Genomic DNA, 26,544 nt, shown 5'->3' on the forward strand with positions numbered 1-26,544 from the left:
CTTCGGCATGGAATAGCCTAATTAGAAGCCACTTTATTCTGAAGTCCCCTGAGCAGAGATCATTGCAATCTGCGACGGTTTAGTCCGAAAAGATATGGGAAGATCTGATCAGATATTTTCTTTCTGACAGATAATAATCTGGTCACCAATGATTTTCAATAAAAAAGAGGAAACCAAAAAGTGAAGTGCAAAAAAAATCTGTCAAAAAGCTCGAGTTTTGAAATTTCGAACAGATATTTTCTCCAAAGTTCGATTAAATACAATTGCAGAAAAAAAAATTATATAATTTTTTAAATAACGAAATCAATTTTTCAAATTAAAAACGGGTTCATTCTGCGGTGTCCACTTGTTGTTGAGCACAAAACTTTTACTTGGAAGAGCTATTGCGAATAGACTTTTAAAAACTTTTCTTGTGCTATGCGTAATGTGGCAGGATTAGTTTTTCTTCGTCTTTTAAGTTTAATTGCTTATCGAACCAAAGTTTCATGCATGAAGTGCGTCTGTTTAATTTAATTGGTGTCATTTTTGATCTCATATATAGAGGTAAGGAACTCTAAGTTGAATTTGAGCTTTAATGGTTTGCATTTTTTGCTTAGCAAGGGAGAATATATCGGCATAAAAAATGAGTGGAAAAAATCTTTTGTATTAACTGGTCATTTTTGTAGAATTTTTGTTGTCATAGCAACTATATACGTCATAGTAGTGGTAAATTATACCTATATTCACGTGATAAATGAAAAAAGGTCGCAAACCAGCAAAACAAGCGAGTGCTCATCCACTCATCTAATTTTGACGTGAGATGATCAGATCAGAGCTCCTTTGATGTGGGACGATCTGATCAGAGGCTATTCTGATATTGGATGATCTCATCAGATGTTATTTCAATGTAGACTTATCTGATAAGAGGTCATTTTTTTGTGGGTTGGTCTGATCAGAGGTCATTTTGATGTGAGTTGGTCTCATCAGAGGTCATTTTTATGTGGGGGTGGTCTGATCAGAGGTCTTTTTAGTGTGTGGATGTCGGATCAGAAGTTTTTGGTGTGGGATGGTCTGATCACAGGTCATTTTTATGCGGGTTGGTCTGATTAGAGTCTTTTTGGTGTGCGATGGCCTGATGGTCTTTTTTATGTGCGTTGGTCTGATCGGAAGTCATTGTTATGTGGTTTGGTCTGATCAGAAGTCATTTTTATGTAGGGGTGGTCTGGTCAGACGTCTTTTTGGTATGGGATGGTCTGATCAAGAGATATTTGGTGTGGGATGGTCTGATAAGAGGTGTTTGGAGTGGGATGGTTTGATCACAGGTCATTTTTATTTGTATTGGTCTGATCAGAGTCTTTTCGCTGTGCAATGGTCTGATCAGAGGTCATTTTGATGTGGCTTTGTCTGATCATAGTTCTTTTTTATGTGAGGTGGTCTGATCATTAGTCTTTTGGTTTGTGATAGTCTAATCAGAAGTATTTGGTGTGGGATGGTCTGATCAGAGGTGTTTGGAGTGGGATTGTTTGATCACAGGTCATATTTAATTGAGTTGGTCTGAAGAGAGTTTTTTTTTGGTGTGAGATGGTCTGATCGGAGGTCATTTTGATATGGCTTGGTCTGATCACAGGTCATTTTTATTTGAGTTTGTCTGATCAGATTATTTTTGGTGTGCGATGGTCTGATCAGAGGTCATTTTTATGTGCGTTGGTCCGATGGGAAGTCATTGTTATGTTGGTTGGTCTAATCAGAGGTAATTTTAAAGTTGGAGGATCTGATCAGAGGTCATCTTGATAAGGAATGATCTCATCAGAGTTCATTTTGACGTAGGATGATCTGATCAGAAGTCATTTTTAGGTGCGTTGGTCCCAACAGAGGTCATTTTGTTGTGGGTTGCTCTGATCAGAGGCAATTTTGATATAAGATGGTCTGATCTGAGGTCTGTTTGGCCGGTATGTTCTGATCAGAGGTCTTTTTGGTGTGAAATGGTCTGATCAGAGGTTATTTTTATGTGGGTTGGTCTGATTAGAGGCAATTTTGATGTGAGATGGTCTGATCCGAGGTTATTTTTATGTGGGTTGGTCTGATCAGAGGCAATTTTGATGTGGGATGGTGTGATCAGCAGTCTTTTTGGCGTCTGATGGTCTGATCAGCAGTCGCTTTGATGTGGGGCAGTCTGATCATTTTCTTATGAGTTCATTTTCATGTGAAATGTTGTGATCAGATGTCATATTGGTCTCAGTTTGGGATAGCTAAAAACTTCTAAGTTTACCAATAAAAACTATTAAAAGTTGTTCAAAATTGAATTTTATTGCTGAGTGGATAGAACACGGCTTTAGATAAGTTTTTATTTTTTCTTCTCTGCGTTTGTTTTCACAAAGACTTCAAGAAGATGCTAATTTGAGTCTGATATGGCTCTGCAACTGTGACGTCACAGAAGAAGTAGTGGAAGTTGTAGATTGGACAGGGGTCTACCACCTCCCACGCATCAGTCTGCCCTATCTGTTAAACAAAGTAAAAATGATGTTCCCATGAGAATAACAAAAAATATTTGCTAGAACCCCAGTCGAAAAATAATGGATAATTTATAATTATTTATCAATTTTTTGAAAAAAATAATGGATAATTTTTTTTCGTAAGGCTTTGAATAATTTCTGTTCATATTTTCCTATTTTGTTGCACCATAGCTATTGAATCTCGGATTTAAATTCGAAAAACTCATGTTGCTTGAAGAATTTGTAGGCGCTGATGGGGGGGGGTTGGTAGGTGGGGCAGGTAGTTGGTGTTGGGGGGTGTAGGTAGGTGAGGTGGGGGTAGGTACGTTGCGGGGGGGGGGGGGGGGTAGGTAGGTATGTGGGGAGGGGGGGATAGGTAGGTAGGTACGAGGGGGGTAGAGGGGGAGGGGGGGTAGGTTAGTGGGGTGGGGGGTAGTTTTTTTCGGGGGGAGGGGGTAGGTAGTTAAATGGGATCAAATTTTCTCACAATGACCTCTTCACCTTGAATTACAGACTGTTACCAATGTTCGAAAACAGAAGTCAACAATCAAAGACGGACGTAAAAACTCTAATGGAAAGAAGTCAAAACTCAAGTCATGAACAAACTTCCTTTCTGCTAAAAAAAACATAGCCTGTAGAATTCCGAAAACGACTCGAATCGTCGTGCATTATAATGTCCAACCTAACCTTACCAAAATCAGAACATCAAAATAGACAAGAGAAAAAAACAAAAGGGGGGTAAGTTGGGGCGGGGGGATAGGGGGGGTAGGTAGGTGGAGGGGGGGTTTGTGCGGTGTAGTTTAGATAATTAGGGGTGACTTATATAGAAGCAAAAAAATCTCAAAATGACCTCTTCACCTTGAACATTACCGGCAGTCCCTAATTACTATACTTTACAAACGAAACTACTGTTAAAGTCCAATGTTCGAAAATAGAAGTCAACAATCAAAATCGGAGGTAAATACTCGAACAGAAAGAAGTCAAAATTGAAATCATGAACAAACTTGCTTTCTGCTAAAAAAAACTTGTAGAATCTCAATACTCCTCTTCGAGTCGTAAAAACCTGTAGAATATCAATACTCCTCTTCGAGTCGTAAAAAGACACAAACGTTTACAGTAATTGCTATGAACTTCGTTCAAGAGCAATTAAAGAAGACGAAGTTCATTCATACTAAGAAGTTTTTGAGCGGTGTTTTTGAAAAAATAATCACTGATTATTCTTTCAGTAACAGTGCACAAGAAACTTCATAAATCAAAATATTTATTATTAATGAATTCCGTCTAGTTTTCGTTTTTAGAAACGGATTTATCAACAGAAATTGGGCATGCAGCTTAAATTTCAGGTTTAATCATACACTGTTTGCGGCACTGCAATGGTGTTCTTAACATACCTTGTAGCACATCCACGCATTGTTCAAGTCTGACAAGGCCACCCTTTTGACCTCTGGTTGTTTGACCTCAATGTCCAGAGCATTCAACAACTCCAGGCCAACTTCTGTTGAGGTCAAGTTCAAGAAATTCTCACATGACGCTGAAATACCGACAAACAATTAATATTAGAGAGAGAGAGAGATTAATTTATCCAGGAGATGAAGTTAATACAAACCAATAATAAAATTAAAAATAAAGATACCTGATACCTGGAAAGGATAGAAAACGGGACAGTACTGTCCGCCAAGTCCTACCCTGTATGCAATAAATTTAAGGGTTTAAATAAAATTTGATTAAAATAAAAGAAAAAAAAAATTTTTTTGGTTGTTTTATTTTATAACTAAATCGATACAGTCGAAAATTTCGACTTACCACTGTTTCTATCCTATATCTATTCCATTCCCATAAGTTTCGCTGCGCTTTAATTTAGATCGCAGATTTTTTTTTTTACATTTTTTTTTCGAAGTTTTTCTTGGAAAAATTTTGAAAAATCTAAAAACCGCGATATCTCGAAAACAAAAAGAGCTAGATGGGTCAAACTTTTTGTCCAGAATCGGGACCTATGAATAGATATCTGTTAGCATGCAGCCAAGGGTGCGTTTTTACGGGTACATCAAAATTCAAAAATATGTTTAACAAGCGTATAATTTTGCAAAATATAGAGAAATTTTACATCATGGAAAAATTTTGGGATTTGTGACAACTTTATGTTTTGTACATCATCTGGTAGTATTGAATTGGTTTTCAGTATGTTGTACAGTTTGGTAGCCCGATATTTGATGGAGTAACGTTCAATTTTTCTTTTTAGCAAAGGTTCATCCAGGCACTGAAATTTTGAGAGCCTTGTTTGTCTTGTGTGTTTAAAGGTAAACATATTGTTAAGATAATCTTGTACATAAGCACCTATTATCGATTTTAAAACAAACTTCAACAACTCATATAGGTATAACTCGTATACTGTTAAAATGTTGTTTTCAAAAAATATATCATTACATGAATCGCGGGATTTTCTGAAATACATAATTTTTAGAAATTTTTTCTGCAAAACATATATTGGCTCTAGGGAGGTGTAGCTGCAACATCCGTAAACAAGAACGCCATATTGTATTATGGGATTGATATTACTTCGATAGTATGCTATGAGTTGATTTTTTGGAACATAATGTCTCAGTTTTGATATAGCTCCGCATTGTTTACTGAGTCTAGTTTTAACATAGTTAATATGAGAAAGAAAACTTAACTTATTGTCAATAAAACCCCTAGATACTTGCTTACAGGTTTAATAGTAATATTCGATTCATTCAGCCTAAACTGAGAGTTGGAAGCACTCTTTCCTATATTCATTTGTATTGTTTTCTCCATAATTAAAACCAATTTGTTTGAATTTAGCCAGTTGTTAATCATTTTCCCTTCTAATATCTTCGTTACTACAATTTACAGCTGTTATGTTTGTGTCGTCGGCGAACAGCATTATTTCGACTGAATTGGCTGATAATGGGAGGTCATTAATATAAATGAGAAATAAAAGTGGGCCTAATATTGAGCCTTGTGGGACTCCGTGTCTTACGATTTGCCAATGAGAGAGATACAACACCATTTGCAACCACCCTTTGTGATCTATTTTCTAGATAGGAATGCAGCCAATTTTGACAATTTCCTCTAAACCCATATTTTTCAAGTTTTTGTAATAGTATTTCATGATCTAATGTATCGAACGCTTTCTTCAGATCAAGAAAGAAGCTAAATCTTTTTTCAAAATTTGAGAATCTTATTTTCTCAGTCATTTCAACCAATGAATCAATGGTGCAGTGCTTTTTTCTGAATCCAAATTGTTTTTTATTTATTAAGCAGAAACGCTCTAGGTAAAGACTCATTCGGTTGAACATTGCACGTTCAAAGATTTTGCTCCACACGTTCAGGAGCGAAATGGGCCGATAATTGCTTTCCTTAGTTTTAGAACCTTCTTTGAATAGAGGCAAGACTTCTGCTTTTTTAAGAGCTTCAGGGTATACTCCATCTCGAAAGGATTTATTTATCAGGAAAGTTAGAATAGGACCTATTTCTGTTTTTGATTGTTTAACAACTAGGTTGCTGATATTATCATCACCAGAGGATGACTTATTGTCAAGTTGATCTATAAGTTTTGAAATTTCAATATCCGAGGCTTTGTAAAGAAACAAGGACATTTCAACTTGATGTACACTTATTTGTTCGAAGGTTAAATATCTTTAGTTAGTTCTCCCGCAATATTTATGAAAAACTTAAAGTTTAAACTATCTGCAATATCATAATTTGAAGCCTTAGTGTTCTTTTCCGATAGTGAATCTAAACAAGGGATAGTATTATTTGTCACCTTTTTCCCGTTAATTTCATTTAAAAGCTTATAAGTTTGTCTTTAGTCTCCAATACATGAATTAAATTTGTTTAAGTAAAATTTTTCTCTTTGCGCCTTTTGTTTCATCTTCAAATTGTCTTCGGAGAGATTTAGACTTTTGCAGCTTTTCAGTGTCATTTTTGTTGGATTTCCAATTTTGAAAAGCTCTATTGCGCCTCACTCTTAAATTTTTTAGACGATTGTCAAACCATTTTGGGCAATTTTTTGGTACATTATTGAATTGTTTCATGGGAGCATATATATTCAAGCAATTTTCAAAGTGTTTTTTGAAGATTTCAAATGACTGGTTAAGATTAGTCGCAGTTTGCATTTCATCGTAAGCTTGGTTCATAATATTTTTTAAGCTTCCGAGATACTTACTTAGTAGGCCATGTTTCTTAAGAAAAGATGTGTCTCTAAATTGAGAAGCGTTGTCACAAGGAATGTATTTTGTTTTCCATTTTAGCAAAATTGGAATATGATCAGATATATTTTCATGTTCCATGAGTTCAAAACTGGATTCAAAAAGATTTTGGTGGAAACAGTGATCCAAGCACGTGCTTGTTTTTTCGGTTATTCTGGTGGCCTGCTCAGCCTCCAATTCAAAACCATTTGAGCTAATAACATTCCGATAACTTTTTATCATCAAATTATCTTCTATGGTGTTTATATTCAAATCACCGCAAATTATGAAAGGCATATCACTTGAAGTGTTTTGCTCAAGATAGTCATCAAGGGATTTAATGAATTCCATTTTGTTTGTTCGAGGTTTATTGTAAATTACACAAATTTTAAATTTATATTTTCCCAAAGCTATTTCAGCAGTTATACTTTCGTCAAAAACATCGTAATATTCTTTTAGGAGAGTACAGTTCTCTTTAACTTGAATCATAACACCTCCATATGAGTTAGTTCTATTTTTAACTAAAAGATGGTTATATCCATGTAAAAGATAGTTATGAAAACTGTCTAAGTCAGTTAGCCAGGTTTCAGTTAGACATATTACTTCTGGGGGAGACTCAAGACTTAGTATTAGGGCTTCCAACTTTGTGAAGTGAGGTTTTAAAGAGCGAATGTTGAGATGTAGTACACTTAACGACTTAAACGAATTTTCCAGGTTCTTTGTTGACAAAGTCGTTTCCTCTATTATTCAATACTGATCATTAACATTAGCACCAGTATCAAAAGGCTTAACTTTTGCCATATTGTTATCCTTCAGAAATTTTACTAAAGCAGGTATCAATGTATCTAGTAGATTGTTTGCTAATGAAGCTGACGCATCATTTTCTGTAATGGGAGAAACTTGAATACGCTTTCGTTTTGCACTGTTTAAAGGAATGACTGTAGTTGGTTTTCGGATAAGCTTCGGCATCTGATTGGGAGTATCTACAATTTTTTCGTCATTAGGTTGATGATGATAGCTTGATATTGGTTGCACTTCCTTCAGAGTAAGTGAATTCAATTCACGACTCGAGGTTACCTTAACAGCATCACTATTGGGGAGATTTTGGTTAAAGGCGTAAACATCTTGTTTACGAGTGAACGAAAGGAGTCCAAGTTGCTTAGATTCGTTCTTTAACTCTCGATCTCTTGGGGCGAGGCACTCTTCAACAATCACTGTCTTTCCAAGAGAATTTCTTACACCTTTGAGCCAAGCTTTTCTTCTCCAAATAATGTCGCGATCAGCATGGTATATGAACTTGACAATAACTGGAGCGCCTGGGTTTTGGCTCAGTGGATGGCACGCTGCAAACAGCGAAGAATTGATGTTTATCTGGAGAAGGTTGTTGAGTAAATAGATAATACTAGTTAGGGCGTCTCCACGATCCTCGATGTTGGAAAAAATGAGGCACAATTTTCGAGAATATTTTTCGAGCTCAACTACTCGACCATCCAATTTGTGTAGGGCATTGGTGTTTTCAATCATTTCTTCGTTCATGAGAGTCTGGTTTTGTCTCAGCGATTTCAGTTCCTGGTCCTGTTTTTGAATATGTCCCATCATTTTTTGATCAGTTGTTTCAGATCCGTATCATCATCCATAGCTTCTACTTCATCTGCTATCGAATCAATGTCAAAACATTCCAATTCAGATTCCTCGCTAACAAATTCCATTTTCCTTATCTATTTAATAAGTTTATCACAACAATTATTGCTTTGTATGATTAATAAATACTTTGTCAAATTTAACTTTTTAATCCCTGTGTCAAAATACCCTTCAAAGTTACACATTATCTTGTAAGAATCAAGATCTTCGGGGGACTTCTGGAAAAAGAGGGGAATAAACAACGGATCTTGCTGAGTATTATAGTCTGACAATTCCCTGGAAGTAAAAATTGATTTCTCTGCAAGGAAAAAGAGCCAAAATGTGTAAGTAGTATTCACAAAATATGCTCTGACAATTATTTTTTTTGAAAAAAAACAAAGAACCGAAAATTTTACTATCCCTACCACACTTTCATTATATAATTTCCACTGTTTGAAAATAACATTGAAATAATACCTTTTTTTCTCAAAACCACCAGTAAAATTTTCGACAATATCAACCAGCATATTATAAACTTACTAACCCTTGTGTAGCCTCAGCTCTGGTGCTAACTTCATTATTCTTCCTCCTGGTACATATCCATAAGCGTTAACATCATTCGGAACCTGGATAAACTTGAAACTGGCATCGGCTGTCATGGTAACAACAGGAAAGTTTGGGGTGGTGAAGTAGTTCTCGTATATTTCACGCATGAACAGTTGGTCGACTTCTGGGAGTTCGGCTTCGACACAGAACAGTGTCAGTTGAAGATCGTTGTCATAGCATCCAGATGGAACTGTCGCCCAAGCGCCAGTGTTCTATTTTAAAAAGGAAAGAATGGGAAGATTTCGGTATATCGAATAAATTTATCTCGCTAGATACTTTGCTAATCGATGCATACGTCCGTCATTAAGGTTGTCAAGGTTAACGATATCTGACATTTTTCAAGATGGAAAAGTACAAAAGTTTTTGAAAACTGATTCACATCTGTGGTATTAATTGTAAGCATAAAGTTAATGACCTTTTCCATAAAAATTGACTATAACGTTATTCTAATAATGTCACAGACCCATTATATTGGCCATTCCATTAAAAAATTCTGGTGCAAAATTTTAATAATAACTAAAACCCAGAAAGTAGCCTGCAGAAAAACTGGTAGTAAAAAGTATGAAATGCGTTTATTGCTTTTAGCTTTGCTACTATGCAAAAAAAAAGTTCGAATAGGTATATTTTAGTATCAAAAAACAACGTACAGCACAATTTCTACTCTTTACGTGTTATTATTGCACAAAATGTTTGATTTGCAAAATTTCAAAATCTTGAACAAGCTGTGAATATAATTTTCTGAGCGTATACAGAAAAACTGGTTAGACTGCGTTGTTCTTCTGCTGTTTGCCACGCAATTGCAGTCAAGAATGTACAATTATCATGGATGAAAGACAAAAATCTGCTTAAAATAAAGATCTATTATACAGTGTGCATACAAACGCTACCGGAAAAAGTACCACGCATACTTCAAGAAATGGAATTGAAAAAATATCAGCCATCTCCAGTAAAAGAATTGAAAATTTCTTCAAAGGAATGGAGAAGATTTTGCTTCGAAGAAAAATTTGAGTTCTGACATGCAATTATCTGTGTATTTGGGTACAATACAATCACAAGGACAAAAACAGTTTAGAGACTCTAGTTTACTTAGAAATTTTGTAAAATGATGAAGAAAATGCATTCGTTAGCACCTTATAATTTTACATGAAAAAGCTTCAGTGCATAAATAAAAGAATGTCATCAATATAGGTAAAAAAGAGGAGCCGGAGGTTATTGCATGGGGCAAATAGCCCCAATCTGAATTTATTAAAAAATTATTTAAAAAATTTGGAGCAAAAAATTTAAAAAAGCCAGAGTTTTTATTGGAAAATTTAGAAAAAAAGGTTTTGAGGTTTTGAAAATTTAGCTTAGAAGCTGTAAGCAAATTGTATTCAAACTATAGAAAACGTCAACTAAATGCTTAAAAAGCTAACACGTAATGACTCTAGAACTGATTTGAACTCAAAATATTGTATTATAAGCCACAAAAATTTTAAAAAGAGAAAAATAATTTAAAATCTATTGTTTCAGTAGGTGCAATTCACCAAGATACAATTTTTTTTACAGGAAGAGCATTTAGATCAAACATCTTACAAAAAACATTTAGGTCAAATATTTTAAAAATCACAGTCAGCAGGTTTAAATTTAACATTCTGATTCTTTGAATTTTATAATAAGACTTGGAAATCAATGTTATTTATCATGCTTTTTTGGACAATGGTAGAGCAAAGCATGTTCCCATTTTTTAAACAATAGTTCCGAATTGAAACTTTTTCTACTACATACTTGCTTTTCAGAAAATTACTTAGTGTTCCTGCCTCCGCTTCACCCATACCCCCCAAAAATTAGTGATTTCAGAAGTTGGAACACTTCCCGTGCGAGGAGATCACTTTTCGGTATCAAAAATAGACAGGACTTTTGCAATATTTTGTAACAATTATTCCTAATCTTGTTCAGTAAAAATCACCAAAAACAAAAGTGGTCGGGTATAAATAGAAATCACAGTATGTCGATTCAATCAAGTCTGGTTTTAAAAAAGTGGTTGCCATTCAAATTCAACAGTTTATGGAGTTTTAACTTAAAATAACTTAAAACTTAAAAATTAGCTTTACGAATGTTACCGAGACTTAAAAGATTCCATCAAAAATTTGTTTTTAAATAATCAGAACTAGTTTCGATACTGAACTATTTGTCAACTCTTCTCTTTCTAAATATTGTTGTTTCTGACTATACGGTCTAATAAAAATTACAAGACTCTACAAATTAAGTACTCATCGTTGTAAAAGATTTTTGCGGGACCTTTCTTGATAAGACAGATATAGATGAAAATATGTTGCAATAAAAGCAGTTTTAGCAAAACTCCTTGAAAATAAAAAAACTTGCAATTCTATTGCAAGGTGCGCGAGTCTAGGTTTCAGCATAAAATAATTGACGTTTTGGGGTTGATAGAGATAAAGCAAAATATTTTTTGGTTTGAAATAAAAATTTTTTCGATGAAACAAAATCGCCGAAATTAAATTCAGCGCTAAATTTTTGTAAGACTTTCGCCTCAATTATTGTATAATTTGTAATTGTAGTTATTGTTTTTTCACCGCATTCACCACAAGGCTGACATAAATTTACCACATATAAGGTTAATATACGTTTTTAGCAATTTTGCGTTGATTTCTCCACCCGCATGTTACAATATAATCGAGACGGTTTAGTTCATTCTTTAAGTTCCTTAAGTGCGCAACCATCATTGTTCATCAACATGATTGATCTCAGAACCTGATCGTATGCAAAGCAGCTCCAATCTCCGTTCACCAGTGGAATGACAATTAGTTCATCCTGTCCGCTGTTGAGAAGGGCGATGAACTCTAATGCGTAGGCGTCCACTGTCTCGAACAGGGGAGGGAAGTAGCTGCACATCACTGTATAAAGAACAAAATGACATTTCAAACAAAACGGCAGATTTTTTTGCAATACTTTTGCACAAAAACGTACTCATCATTTTCAATATTCTAAGCAAAGTGATAATGCCTTAGCAATTTACAGTTATTACATAACTTTCGATGTTGGATTAACATAAAATAGAAGTAGTTGGACTTCAAATTCGGCAATTCAATTTTTGGTTGTTTCGACTGCATTGTGAGTTAGTATTTATAGTGTTTCCATGGCAACACAGAGCAACTTGTGATCAAAAATCTATTACCTGTCATAGAATTTAAGCAAATAATTCTTTTTTTTTGCTTAAACCTTTTACATAAAGAACAAAACAGTGTTTCCTATTAATGTAGATTGCAAGCTTTGAAATAAACCATTGCCCTCGTCGAGGAATGCTAAGAAAAAATATACAGGCTTAAAATATTTGACGAAATATTAATAGCAAAATTGACAGCTAATTCTTAACCTGATAAAATTTCACCACCGCACTTCTAAAAAAATCAGTACAAATATATCGATACAAATATACAAAAATTGCCTCAAATATATAAAAATCGAACTTGTACCTTGATCAAAAGTGACTTTGGTCAGCACTTGTACCACATCAAGTGAAGGGTAGATTGCATAGATCCCGTCCCCAAAGTAGTAATACCCGGCACCACTATCACTTCCCATCACGTGAATATTGGCCTATTCGTGTACGTTCCACAGTTTTCCCCTTCTATAGTTTGAAAATCGCAAAGACTCAAAAGAACAGGTTAAAAAATGAAAAATAAAAATTCACGGCTGAAACACAATGTCTTTTTAATTTGAATTTGCGCGTCAACAAAAGTGGGGGGGGGGGGGGGGGGGGTTGGGGAGTGCAAAGCTTTCAACAATGGCAAATCTTTTCCATAAAAGACTTAAAATGCATAATATTCATAGGTCTGTCTGAATTGTTAAATTTTGACCAAACGCGCAATGTTTCATTGGTGTAGCTCTTGAAAGACGGGCGATGATGGCTTATAATCCAATTGAAAAACGAATATGAGTTTTCGACCTCAAAGAAATAAGCGTCTGAACCGCGAGAAACTAATTTTACCTAATGTATGTATGAGATGATTGAGCAAAACTGCAAAATTTTTTTGAATTGACTTGGACTGGTTTTTTCCAAATCAAACTTACGAATCCATCATTTTTGTGGCTATTCTTTTCCGTTTCCCAATGCTACGCTCTTTCAAGTTCCCCTTGTTAATAGTGAAACTTTTTATCTCAATAGTACAATTTATACATTGGCTGACATCTATAAACGATGGGGACTGAAAATATTTAAAACTATCAAAAAACTACTAAAAGCATTAGAAAACTGCTTTTTGGTAATTTAAAAAAAATAGTTAGTTCAAAAAAATTTGAAAAATTTCATAAAATCTAATTTACTTTTCAAAAATTACAAAATTATGTAAATTTACATTGTTTTGTGTACTGCGATACCTTGAACAACTTACTTTAGGATAATTATTTGTGCGCATCAGTTTTTTAACTTTTTAACTTTCGGCTTTCAATTTAGATCAAAATCAAATCAAATGCAAACTGCAACAAACCTCAATAGATTCAGAAATTGAGAGGCAAAGAAGTTGAAACTGTCTCCCGTTAATATAAAAATGAAATTATTAATACAAAATATACAAAAAATAGAAATTTATTTTTAATACAAAAATTGAAATTGGCAGAACCATCTGGAGAAAACAAATAATATAGCCAAGTCGTATTATGATGTTGTATCAATAAAACTTTTTAAAGTAGCTTAATGTCAAGAATAAATCAGAGATTGGTGTTTAATAGAAATATACTCAGAAGGAGTTGAGAACAAAATCTGAATTCGAGTGGCAATGTATCAAATTTAGACAAAAAGTGAGCCGGAGAGTCTAGCCTTCTACTTACGTTTTCGAATCAGACTTTATATAACCTCTACCATAAATGTCGTACACACGTTTCTTTTTTTATGAAAAAAATTACCCTGTGAAGTTGCTTGCCAATACGTCAGTTCAACTCATCATTTTAGCCAATACTTGGTAGCCTGAGGTGTATAGTAGTAGTATTGAAAAATCCTATGTAGTTGGCATTATTGAATTGAAACAAGAATAAAACAACAGAATCAGAGAGAGAGAGAGAGAGAGAGAGAGAAGGAAAGAAGAAGAGAAACGGAGAGATAGAGAGAGGAATTGAGGGAGAAAAAACGAAAGAAGAGATAAAGAAAGAAAGAAAGAAAGAAAGAAAGAAAAGAATGAAAGAAAGAAAGAAAGAGAATGAAAAATAAAAAAGAAAGAAAGAAAAGAATAGAGATAGGAGGAAGAAAAAAAGAAAAATAAATAAATAAAGCTAGAGAGGGAGATGAAGGGAGAAAAAAAACAGAGAAAGAAATAACTAAAAGAAAAAAGAAAGAAATAAAGAAAGAAAGAAAGAGGAAGAAAGAAAAACAGAAAGAAAGAAAGAAAGAAAGAAAGAAAGAAAGAAAGAAAGAAAGAAAGAAAGAAAGAAAGAAAGACAGAAATAGAATGAAAGAGAATGAAAGGAAAAAGGATAGAGAGAGAAGGAGAAAGTAAAAAGAACCATAAATAAAGAGAGAGAGAGAGAGAGAGAGAGAGAGAGAGAGAGAGAGAGAGAGAGAGAGAGAGAGAGAGAGAGAGAGAGAGAGAGAGAGAGAGAGAGAGAGAGAGAGAGAGAGAGGAAGTAAGGGAGGGAGGGAGGGAGGGAGGAAGAAGCTATTTTGGTTTATAAAAGTATGTTTTGAGGAGTTCAAACAGATTAAAAAAACAATTTTGCTAAGTCCGATGGGACACTATAAGCATCTAAGTTCAAATAGAGTTGATTGGGAGACAACAAGAAAGACGGTTTTCTTGCAAATGATCATATGTTAGACATTACAAGTTGTCTTTAATTCTTTTTGAACATTTGGGCCAGTTACTAACTTATTTTTCTTGAGTAGGAGAACAGCACTAATTTTGAAACCACTTAATGCAGCATAAGAAATTTATTTCAGCCTGCAAGAGGTAGAGGTGTTTTACGGTTTCTGCCTGTTTTATGTAATCCATCGGCAGGGCTAAAAACACCCCTCGTTTTGCAACCTAGTAAGAATTCGGATACAGACATATAGTTGTCTCTTGCGCTATGGAGATCTGCGATGTACTGAGGCTTTAAAGAGACTTACTGTCTTACAAACTACAGTTATTTTAAACAGCTTATAACTTCGGGTCACCAATGTTGTCTTTTGTCATGTTCTGTAAAATTTTCAATTCAGTTTTCCGCTATTAAACTGGCTCCACTTGTCAGTGAAATATCATCGAAGTATTATTGAAAAAGTACTCTATACTTTATAGGATTTCATAGAAAACTGTGGATGTTAACTATCCTCAATGAGAGCTGTTTTGTAGTTCTGAATCGCTGTCAGGTATGCCTCTAGATCTGCGGGTGGAGGTTCGAATAGACAGAGGAAAGAACTGTGCTGGGTGCTCGCACATGTTTGATCAGATTGCGTCCATTCGTAAACAATCTGTAAACAAATATGACAGATTTAAAGTTTTTTAATAAGGAAACCAATTATGACACAGAGTTGCACAGAAATGAACAGATATAAAATCCCCAAATCACTCAAATGCACGTACGCAAACGTAATTTTCAGAATGACATTTTTTTCAGAAAGGAATTTTTATTTACAGTTTCAAAGGAACAATGAAATATAGAAACCCAATTTACTCAAACGCACATACGCAACCGCAAACACACACACAGAGACCCAAAATTAGGAGAAAGATACGTAATAACATCTCAGATAAAACTGACTTCTGATCAGACAACCAAGACCAAATTGATCTCTGACCAGAATCTGCATGTTTTAAATTTGAACTTTGAACTTTGAAAAGTTACTGGCGTTTCAAGGTGACATGATGACAAAAGTTGTCTATTTTTGTACAACTGTGAATTCAAATTGACTAACATTAGTAAACTGAGCTCCTACACCTTCGTCGCTTCCATACACAATTGGAGACTTTTTCCAGCACCTCCACTCGCCCAGACTGTTTTTCATGGACAGCACTTCAACATCAGGAAAGGGGTCAAGCAAGTTCACCAGTTCTGTGCCCATATCATCGAGAGCAAAGACGTTGGTCGGTGTTGAACATGGAGCTATGAAAAACAGCTAATTTGAAAAAAAAAACAACAATGAACAAATTAAAAAAAGCATTTCTTTTCAAATAAGAAGGTTTAAACTAATTTCAATGCTTTTCCCGCGGTTGCGAAAATTGATATCAATTGCACCTTAATTATGGTGCATATATCTTGTCAAATGGTCACCCTGAGTTCTCTTATTAGGCAATCAAACACCATTATCAAAACTGAGACCTATATTGCTCTGTTAGGAAAAAGCTTTTGGAATGAAAATTTAAGCTGTTTTTGGATTCCGTGACTACATTTTTTACATCTGTTGAACCGAATCGAAATCTGTACTACGGCATTAAAAAACTCAAAATTTTACCTTCCACGAGACGAAAAAAGTTTTGTACACAAATCCTTGTATCAAAAACTTAAAAAAATTCATCAAATTGTCAGGTTTCGTAAAACCAGGATTTATGAAAACTAATCCTTCAATGAACCTTTTCAATAGAAGCCTTTTAACTCAATTATTGTGTAATCAACTCTACTGCAATAGCAACAGTTGCATTACATACTAAAGATGAAACGTATTGGCACTCCGTGAATACAAAAAATCTGACAAAATACTGCTTAAACAGTGACGAAACTATGCTCTGGTTTTAGATTATTATTTTCCGTCACTCGTTTTTTGCCACTGTGCTACATGAAGACTGGTGAAATTGTTGCGGAAAAAGGTAGTCTAATCAATTACGCAAGAAAGTCTAAAAATTACGCAATTGATGTAACCAAAAGGAGCGATGATTAAATATATTACCGCACGGTGTTATCGCCCTCTCGAAGCTGTTCAACAACTCGGCTTTTCCTCGGAGTTTAATAATTTGTCAATTGTTATAAAAATGGTTGCGGCGATTTGTAAAAGTTTGAAACAACTCCAAAGGCTTTAGTATCAACGCTAAAATTCAATCGGAGGTGACTTTTAAAATCTATATTACTGATGGAAAAAGTGATCAAATCAATTAATTCAGGTGTAAAGTGACTTCGCAATAAAAATATATTTCATGTACCTAGCAGCGATGCATCTTCGAAGAGCATTAAGAAGTTCGCTTTTGGAAAAATAAAAATGTTTTGAGAGATTTCTAGATGTTAATTAGTAGACGACGTAAAAAGAAACATAATGGCACAAGTCCTGAGTTACAACTTCGCACGCCAGTTACAATGCCGCACGTGAACAAAAAACACTCCGTCTAAGAAACTAAAAATTGTTCAAAATCCATTTTCTCATTCACTATAATCAATATTCTCACCCCCTCTAAAAACAATTGGATCTTTCCCGTTTGTACCCCCCCCCCCAGTACGTTATACCCCCCCCCCCAGTTATAGAGCACGTGCCATTTCATAGTAAATCATTATGTATAAATATGGCACGTGCTTCTGGGGGTGCAAAAATATGCACCCACTAAGCTGGGGGGACACAAACGGAAAAGATCCAAACAATCTTTTCTGCTTCAGCGTTGATAACTGCACTTCACCTTTCTTAACTCAAACTAGAATTTAACAATTAGCAGTTTTACAACTACTTAAATGAAGGCTGATGAGACCATTTATGTCCAAGACTTTGGTCTGAAACGACAGAAAATTTTTTTTGATAGAGGGATTCATGTCTCAGAATTTCGGTCTACAAAATGAAATTGATTAATAAAGTGTTAGTTTAATTTGGGTTTAATTTGGGTCGGGAGTTTTTTTGAAGATTCACAAATTCTTGGTCAAAGATTACGTTATCTATAAATACGAGTGACGAAATGAATTCACTTTTCATCATTTTTATCCACGATTAGCGCACCAAATTTTCACAGCGGAGAAAGCTGGCATAGAGTAAAATGTTTTACTGAGGTATTGTCACTGTTATCCTCAATAGAACCCACAAAACCTCAAAGCTGCAAAGTGCTCTAATTGAAATGTAATGTAGTCCCCGTCTTCATTTACTTACAAAGATTGTCTAGCTAATTTTCTATTCTCCAATCTCTTCAATTTGTAATTTTTGTTAATGGATTTCATGAGCTTAACATAGACGATCATGAGTTCTAAGGGATTTTTTGCAACAAGTGGCGTGAAAAGGTTCTAACCAATAAACTTAATCACGTTCTTAGATCTTGCAAAAGCTTTCAATTCAATTTCACATGAAATCTTTCTCAAGAAAGCTGAAAATTTCAACCTCTCTCAATCAACAATTTTACTTCTCAAATCTTTTCTCGAAAATCGAACACAATGCGTAAAACTGGGTATTGACTTATCAGATAAATTAACTATTAATCATGGTGTTCCACAAGGAACTGTGTTAGGACCTCTTATTTTTCTGTTATATGTCAACGATTTTTCTGAAAAGCTGGAAGGTGAAAATGATGTTGTTCAATTTGCGGATGACACTAGTATTATATGCAAATTTGAACGTAATGAAAATATTCCCCAAAAAATTGAAAAAATATTAGAACAAACAGACAAATACCTGACAGAGAATCAACTCACATTAAATGCCGATAAAACAGAGATGTTATTCTTTACAGATCATACTAATTCGGATTCAGAAATTTCTTTTAAAGGCGAAGTTATCAAACCAGCTCATGCATGTCGTTATCTGGGAGTACAAATTGATTCAAACTTAACCTTTGAAAATCACCTGAATACAGTTTTAAGCAAAATGGCTAATGCAATTCGTTCTTTGTATCTTGTAAGAAATCAAATACCTTTGAAAGTAAGAATTGATGTTTTCAAGTCAGTTGTACTCTCTCATCTTTCTTTCAGTGGAGTATTCCTCCAAACTCATACAGTGAAAAACATAAACCGCATAAACAGGCAAATTAACTGGGGAATAAAAGTTTGTTATTTTCGTCAAAAATTTGACCACTCCATTGATCTTCTCATTAAGGATCGTAACCTACCAGCCGAATTGTTTATCTCAAAAGTTAGCCTAATGAAGCTACAAACAAATATAAAACAATGGAAAACATCCGAAAATTTTAAAATGTTCACTAGTCGCCATAACGCCAGACAGAACAACAGAACAAATCAAATTATTATAAAAAAGAAAACGAAAACGAAGTGGAGTAACAAATCTTTAATCTTGAAAAGCGTTCAAAAATGGAACAAATTGCCCTCTTCAATGTTTTAACCGAGTTTTTGCTCGATCAACACAGGAAAGTACCCGTTAATAGACAAATAGGAGCCTTCAAATCCTATTTTTACCTATAAAAACGAACAGCCACAATTTGAAGATTACTATATTAATAACAATGCTGATTATTTTATTTAACATTTTAGAACATGTAGATATCTAACCTTAGGGTTATAGTCTGAGTAATTTACATGTTTCAAAAAAAGAAACGTTTATTCCCAGGTTGAGGTGCGCGACCCAAAGTGGATATGTCCAGACAGGCCCAGACGGAAAGTGCCTATCTCCAGACCGTCCCAGACTCAAAGTGCCTATGTCCAGACCGTCCCAGACTCAAAGTGCCTATGCCCAGACCGTCCCAGACGGAAAGTGGATATGTCCAGACTATCGTGCGTTCAATACTTTTCGTGCGTTCTTCGTGCGTTCGAAGGCAAATATGTCCAGACCATCCCAGACCGAAACGGTATATGTCCAGACCATCGTGCGTTCATGTCCAGACCATCGTGCGTTCATCCGTGTTTCCAGACCGTGTAACTTTGAACGCACGACACCCCCTTCGTGCGTTCATTTCGGTCTGGACATATCTGGTTTCGGTCTGGGACCTCAGCCTGGGTTCCAAATAGATTTTTTCGGACACGAACCATTTGAAGGGTTTGCATCAGTTCTTGAGAACTTCACAATGGCTTCAGACGGTATCAACCCAAATATCCCATCTCCAAAGTAGATGTAGCCATACTTCAGACCACTCGACATTTTCAAATTATTATCCTGTGTTGAGAAATGAGCCTCATAAGCATTGTACAATTGGATAGTTTCTGAATCGGTTAAATTGGTGATGGAGTCTCTGCAGAAGTAATGGTTTAGAGGGTATTCACATCCTATTGGGTCAAATCTCCAAGATCCGGAAGACTGAAACAAAAAAGACTTTCATACTTTGCATAAATTTAGACCGAGACAAGATATGACCAATTTTTGAAATTACCAATTACATAATATTAGATTATATTGTTGTGATGGTACATAGTATTTCTGATATAATTTCGGTTTTCTGATGACAATAGTCTCTTCTTATAAAAATTAATCTGACCCCTATCGAAGGCTTTATATTCAAGTGACAGTGATGACATCTGATATGAGAAAAGCTGCAGCCAAAAGGAACGATATTCTGAATCAAGTCTTAGCACTGTCATCGGGTGCCTATCTATCTGTTCAGGAGAGTCATTAAACGGTCAGAGTGGTTTTATATCTATGAGAAATTGCTCAATTCCTAGCATTCTAAATATATTTAACAGTGAATGGATAAAACTCAGGGCAACCGATGAAATGCCTCAACTTTTCTTTCATATGAGATTATGAAAAAAAAGTTTCCGACAAGAGTAGAAAGCAGGCCTACCCTGGAGTAGCAGATGAAATTTCCTTCGGCGTGAGTCAGAGCGAATCTGGTGACTTCCGGGTTGAGATTGAAAGTTTCTAAAAGAGCTGCTCCTTGGTCTAACTTCAGTACCGTGTTCGGGGCCACATCACACAAAACTGAAATATGAAGTTAGCATTGGAAAAAGAATTAACCCTATCTAATTAGATGTTGACTTTGATTGCGCCAAAAAATTCTGACAGATTGCGCAACCACATTTTCAAGGTAACCCAAATCTAATATATATTTTTACAAAATTATGAATAAGCCCAGGTCTAGGTACAGACTTATGAAAAGACAATGCTCGAAACAAATGTACTATGAAAAGACCATACTTGATTCATTTGAGCTATGAAAAGATTTTAGCTGGACTTTAAGACATTCTGGACTTTAGCTCGACTCAGATTTTTTGCAAAAGACATTAACTGGAACCAATATTTGAGATGGACTTAAGCTCGACACAATGTTTGCAAACAAACAAAGTCGAGTTAAAGTCTTTTTATGGGTCCATCTTTGGTCTTTTCATAAATCTGCTTTTTTACCATTAAAATTGTCCGTTCAATATTGCATACAACGTAGTCAGCGTGTATGCTCCTTCATTTTTACGATTCAGAAGAACCACTAAACCCTCCAAAACCCGCAATTTTTTCAAAAAAAGATAGTCCATAATTTAAGAGGGGAAAACAAACTGAAAAACGCCGAAACTTTGTCATGGCTAATGGGACTGGGACCAATACACTTATACTAGCAGGTTTCATACAATCAAGTACCGTTGTAATATACTCGAGCTTCCATAAGTTAAGATTATCTTAAGATTGGACAAAGATCGTAAGGCTTTTGGCATTTTTCCAACTGTTTCTGCTCTGGACTGCTCCGGTGCAAAGCTATTTAGTCTTGCTCCGGCTCTGCTTCTGTATGTGCAGAAATAGAAAAAAAATGAAAAACTTTAGATTTTGAAAAGAAAAGACTTATGAAAATACTAATGTGGACCCATGAAAAGAGCTTTACTCGACTTTGTTGGTAATGCTATGACTAATGGTGGACCCATGAAAAGACCTTAGCTGGACTTTCTTCGTTATGAATAGACTTAAGCTCGACCCATGAAAAAAAAGCTCGACTTTAACTAGGAAGCTCCATCCTGTAATTATAGTCAATATCGCCCCCCTACTAGACTTTTAAAGTCTTTTCATAAGTTGAGGCATAGGCCTGGGTGGTTTCTAGTAAAAGGATGCTCAACTTGCAAGAATTTGCATGCTATAAAAGTTGAGATCCCAAACCAAAGTGAACTCTGATCAGACCGTCTCAGACTGAATTGAAATCTAATCAAATTTTCGTGCGCTCGAAGTTTGCTGGGAACCATTTGTGATTAGACCGTTCCAGACGGAATTAACCCTGATCAGATCATGTGCATTCTACTGCTCAGACTTTTGAGCAAACCATTGAGAAAAATCCAAAACTAAGTTAAATAAATTAGTTATTGCAAGGGTAAGTACAACAGAAATCATATACCGTTACAAAAGCAAACTGCATAAACGAAGTATCCGGACAGATTTTGTAACCACTCAGAACGAACTGGGCGGTGTAAAACTTTCTTTGTGAAACATAAGGAGAGCAGCCGTTACACTTTAATTTAAAAAAAGTGCAAATTCGCTTTTTGAAAAAATTTTGCCTTTCTTGTTTTACTTTAAAGTTAATTACAGACCAGAGACAGTTCGAATCACAACTAATTTATTTAAGAGCAAAACACGGCGAGGAGAATTATCTTCATAATTAGCGTAGAATGTCAACAAAAAACATTTTTTCAATTTCGCGGACTCTGGGGAGTAACGGAGGTTTAGAGTTTTGTGAACGTTAAACTCACTCTTGTTGTTTTGTTCACATTTAATCTAATAAATCAAATGTGTCTGAAAATTGTATGCAATCTGTTTTGCTAAAAACATCATAAGAAAGTCTCATTCGCTTTAAGTTAAAAAAAATTAGTAGTTGAATTTTCCAAACCAACTGTTTTAGCTAATTTTTTGCCTAAAATTTTGAAAAATTAGCACACTTACAATTTTTCAAGACAAATGTCACCAGATATGCTTCGTTAGCTTCCTTTGTCCAAATTGATCAGTATGAGAGATATGAAAATGAGAAAATTGTTGTTTGCACAGATGACGGCTATATTAACCTCATGTTACTGTGCAAATGTTCTGGATTAATATTTTGACGGTTTTTCGCTTAATTTGGATAGATTTTATCAAAAAAGCATGAACCATCTTTTGATTTATCTGGAGTTTTTTGCAAAACATTTTTTGCGCAATTAGTTCAAAAAATAACCTTTATTAAAACCTCCGCAGAGATTATTGCAAAGCCGCTTTTAGTCTCACTGTTAATTTTTGCGAAGAAGATAAAATTGGATTGTATTTTGACTCTGTCGCTTTTTGAAGCCTTTTGCAAACTTCTTCGTCCCAAATACCAACCAATCTGTTATCAGTTATGGGTTTTAAATTAATGAGAGGTCCCATTTATGTTAAAAAGAGGCCAAAAAAATTCTGTGTTTTCGAAGTGAAACTCATGGCTTTTATGGCTCCTTTATTATTTGTTGTCGTTTTTATAGACCAATGATTGAGTGCCATAAATCAGATACCTTAATTCCTATTTAAGAGATTTCAAAAAAACTTTCAAACGCTTGCATTTGATACCTAATGGTTTGTCGCTACTATAACTCAATAATTATTCAAATTTCATCGTTCAAAGTTCGAAATATTTCCTTCTCTTGCCTGTCTATTAATATCATTACGTAAATTCTAGAACAAATTTCCATTTTTTGAATCGGCAGCAGAAACAATATTAGTTGCGGATTTTTTCTAAAATGCAAAAAATTTTTGGATTGTAATGGTGCGCTGTTTTTTTTCAGAAAATTTTTTGCCTTTCTTGTTTTACTTTGAAGTTAGTTACAGACCAGAGCCAGTTCAAATCACAGCTAATTTGTTTATGAGCAAAATATGGCGAGAAAAATCATCTTAAAATTTTAGCATACAATCTTCTGTTTTTTCGGCTTCAAATCTGTATTTGACTAACAATATTTCAGAAAATGTGGGTTGTGCTGTATTCGTTGTTATTCTGTAGTCTTTTGACCTATCTTCAGTATGAACATGTCCAATAGGCAGTCCCAAATTGATCAGTTAACTTTGCTTTGGTTAAATGCATATGGTTGTCAATACTTACGATTTAAAAGAAAGTTTTAAGAAAACATTTGCCTTTTTTCAGTTTGGCTATTTTTGTCTCATTTCTGTCACCTTTATGCTTTATCTCAGCAAACCGAGAAGTTAATTTTTTCTAGTGAGCAGACATCTAGTCGTTACTGCTCGGTGTTATAATATAAATTTTGGCGTTTGGCTTTTAAAATTTTCTAATTTTCTGGTTCTTTTTCGCTGTCCTGACCAATTATCACAACACTGAAAAAGTCAGATATCACTTTAGTGCTGTTGAGAACAGGCGCACTTGGTTATATTCAATATTTTGAGGGAATAGATTATGATTTTAAAGTTTTTGGCACTGTTTTCGAGCAATAATTGACTGTTTAGCTTTTGATTTATTTTCTATTTTGTATTCGTAAGACATTCTGTATTATCAAAGGTCTCAATAGCTTCCGATTGAGGTAAAACTGCGCCCATTTAATGTTTTCATTTGATAGCTAATGTTATTTATGTATTCAGAAATATTTAAATTCAAAAAATTCCAACGATGTCAATCCTCGTAAAAAGCCAATCAGTTAGTTTAATCTAGGTTGTTGAGTTTTTGTGGTTTATTAATTTAATTTTGGTCGTTATTAGGGCTTTTTTAATTTTATTCTCTTGTTTGTTTTTATCTCGTAATCTCCTTAATAGTACGCATCACCGGCCTTATAATGAGGCAATATTTATTTTCAGAGGGTTTGAGTTTACAGTGATTTTTTAAATGGATACACCAATTGCTCTCTAGTAATATATGAGTTCTTGAAATTTTCCTATCTTTTCCACATTTGCTAGACAACTAAGTCCACACTATCGTTTCGCGGGGTCGGAAAATTACGTGCAAACGCACGTTGATGAGTCTCCTTTGTTGCTAATATGTTCAGAATGATTGCACACAATGTATTATATAATTTCATATAAATTAGAACTCGTTTTGGAACTTTTCCAATACCCATACTTCTAGATATGGGCATTGGTCCAAAGTATTTTTTTGTTCGCTCATGATCCCTGATCCGAATATCAGTTAAGAACTTTTATACTTAAGATCCACTTATGATCGATCTTTGGTACAATTGGAACTGATGTCTCTGATCAGACTTTCGTGCGTCTGAAACCATCTTCGATCAGATTTTCATGCCTTTGTTTGAAACTGTCTATGGCCAGACTTTCATGCCTTCAGAGCCGCCTATGATCTGAATTTCGTACACGTGAAACCACCTATGATTAGATTTCCCCAGCGGCCCAATTCAACTGTATTTGCTATAAAGTGTAATCTTACATCTTTTAACTATTACCCAATTCTCGTTTTGAGGTAGTAAAAGTAGAAATATTATTGGACAGGATATCGGGATCATCTGGGGGATGTCATTTTGGGTGGTTAAATAAGCTATTTCGCGTCGTATTTTTATCAGGAGATTTTAAATCCTGAACCAGTGTTGCAACCCATTCCCGGGTCGAGGCCGAATGGTTAACTTGTAAAAACTTGCAAGTTTCTTGCAAGTTCTTACAAGGCGATGCATCGCCTTGCAAATTTCTCTTCCAAAATCTTTCAAGTTCTTACAAGTTAACCGTTCGACTTACGAGTTACTTACAAGTTAAACATTCGCACACACACACACACGCGCACACACACACACACACATGCACGCAAACACACACACACACACACACACACACACACACACACACACACTAAACCGTAAAAAAAGTTGCAAGACAGATGTAAACGGATGTTTGGAAAATATAGAATCTGGAAAATTGTGAATTGAAAATATAAAAAAAGGATAAAAAAGTGAAGGTCCACTAACTTATTTTGAGAAAATGCTGACATATGGATTTGAAATTTCAATCAAAGTCAATATTTTGCGAACATTTTAAAAAAGCAATCGCGAAGAAACTAATTGAGATCTACTGTTTTTTAATGGATTTGCAAAGGGATCTCTCTTGATTTGATAAATTTCAAAAAGTAACCATTTTGTCTACTTAGGTAGAATTGTATTATGATATCCAAACAGAGCTATTAACTCCCACGCGCTGACTACGGTAAATAACTGAATGTTAAATTGAATTAACAAATAAGAGTTGTGCTCGACCGGAACGAACTTGCAAGAAACTTACATGTTAGCTATTCGTCTTGCAGGTTCTTACAAGTAAACCATTCGACTTACACGTTTTTAAAAGTTAACCATTCGACTTGCAAGCTGTTACAAGTTAACCATCTTTTCCAAGAAACTTGCAAGTTCTTGCAAGTTAACCATTCGGTCTCGACCCGGGTTTGAACTGATTGCAGATTTTTAAGACTTTTAACCAGACGTCAACTCTATTAAGACGATGTCATGCACTGTTTCTAAAAATTCAGGCGAAATCTGAAAAACATTGTCTCTACGTAGCTCTCTCATATCAAATTAAAAAAATAAAAAAAATTACCTGTTTCTGCAGACACCTTCGAAACGAATGTGCTAATTCTAGCCAACTGCATAGTAGGCAGCAACGTGAACAATCCGTCACTCCTGATTTTTATGAAGCCGTAATTGTCAGCATCAACTGTTACATCGAAGAGGGCTTGCGTTGTATCGTGAGGTGTAAACTCACAAAATGCTCGGAATTCTCCGTTCGAGCTGAGGGAAGTTTGATAGTTGACAATTCCCGCGCTATTCTAGAATGGAAAAAATCATTTAATGATATGAAAGATATCATTTAATGATATGAAAATGACATTGAGAGCATTAGATTTTATTTTCTATTTTTAATCTTCATGATGTACATATAAAATTGTGAGAACAATTTATGCTCGCATTTTAGGCCATTTTTT

At 34.9% G+C, this 26,544-nt stretch overlaps 1 protein-coding gene across 1 annotated transcript in view; it reads right to left on the reverse strand.

The window, feature by feature from the left end:
• Positions 1-2,265: 2,265 nt before the first annotated feature.
• Positions 2,266-26,544, reverse strand: part of LOC142342963 (uncharacterized) — a 102,998-nt gene continuing 78,719 nt past the window's right edge. Inside the window, exons 15-25 of the mRNA XM_075394643.1 lie at positions 26,160-26,388; positions 20,497-20,633; positions 19,745-20,012; positions 15,783-15,970; positions 15,194-15,338; positions 14,997-15,007; positions 12,376-12,499; positions 11,654-11,796; positions 8,844-9,117; positions 3,863-4,002; positions 2,266-2,478 (exon numbers count right to left, since the gene is read on the reverse strand). Coding sequence (XP_075250758.1) covers positions 2,350-2,478; positions 3,863-4,002; positions 8,844-9,117; positions 11,654-11,796; positions 12,376-12,499; positions 14,997-15,007; positions 15,194-15,338; positions 15,783-15,970; positions 19,745-20,012; positions 20,497-20,633; positions 26,160-26,388 — 1,788 coding nt within the window. The 3' untranslated portion in view covers positions 2,266-2,349. The remainder of the gene's footprint in view (positions 2,479-3,862; positions 4,003-8,843; positions 9,118-11,653; positions 11,797-12,375; positions 12,500-14,996; positions 15,008-15,193; positions 15,339-15,782; positions 15,971-19,744; positions 20,013-20,496; positions 20,634-26,159; positions 26,389-26,544) is intronic.

Source organism: Convolutriloba macropyga, chromosome 7 (assembly GCF_964194025.1).
Source record: "Convolutriloba macropyga chromosome 7, txConMacr16.3, whole genome shotgun sequence".
NCBI lineage: Eukaryota > Metazoa > Xenacoelomorpha > Acoela > Convolutidae > Convolutriloba > Convolutriloba macropyga.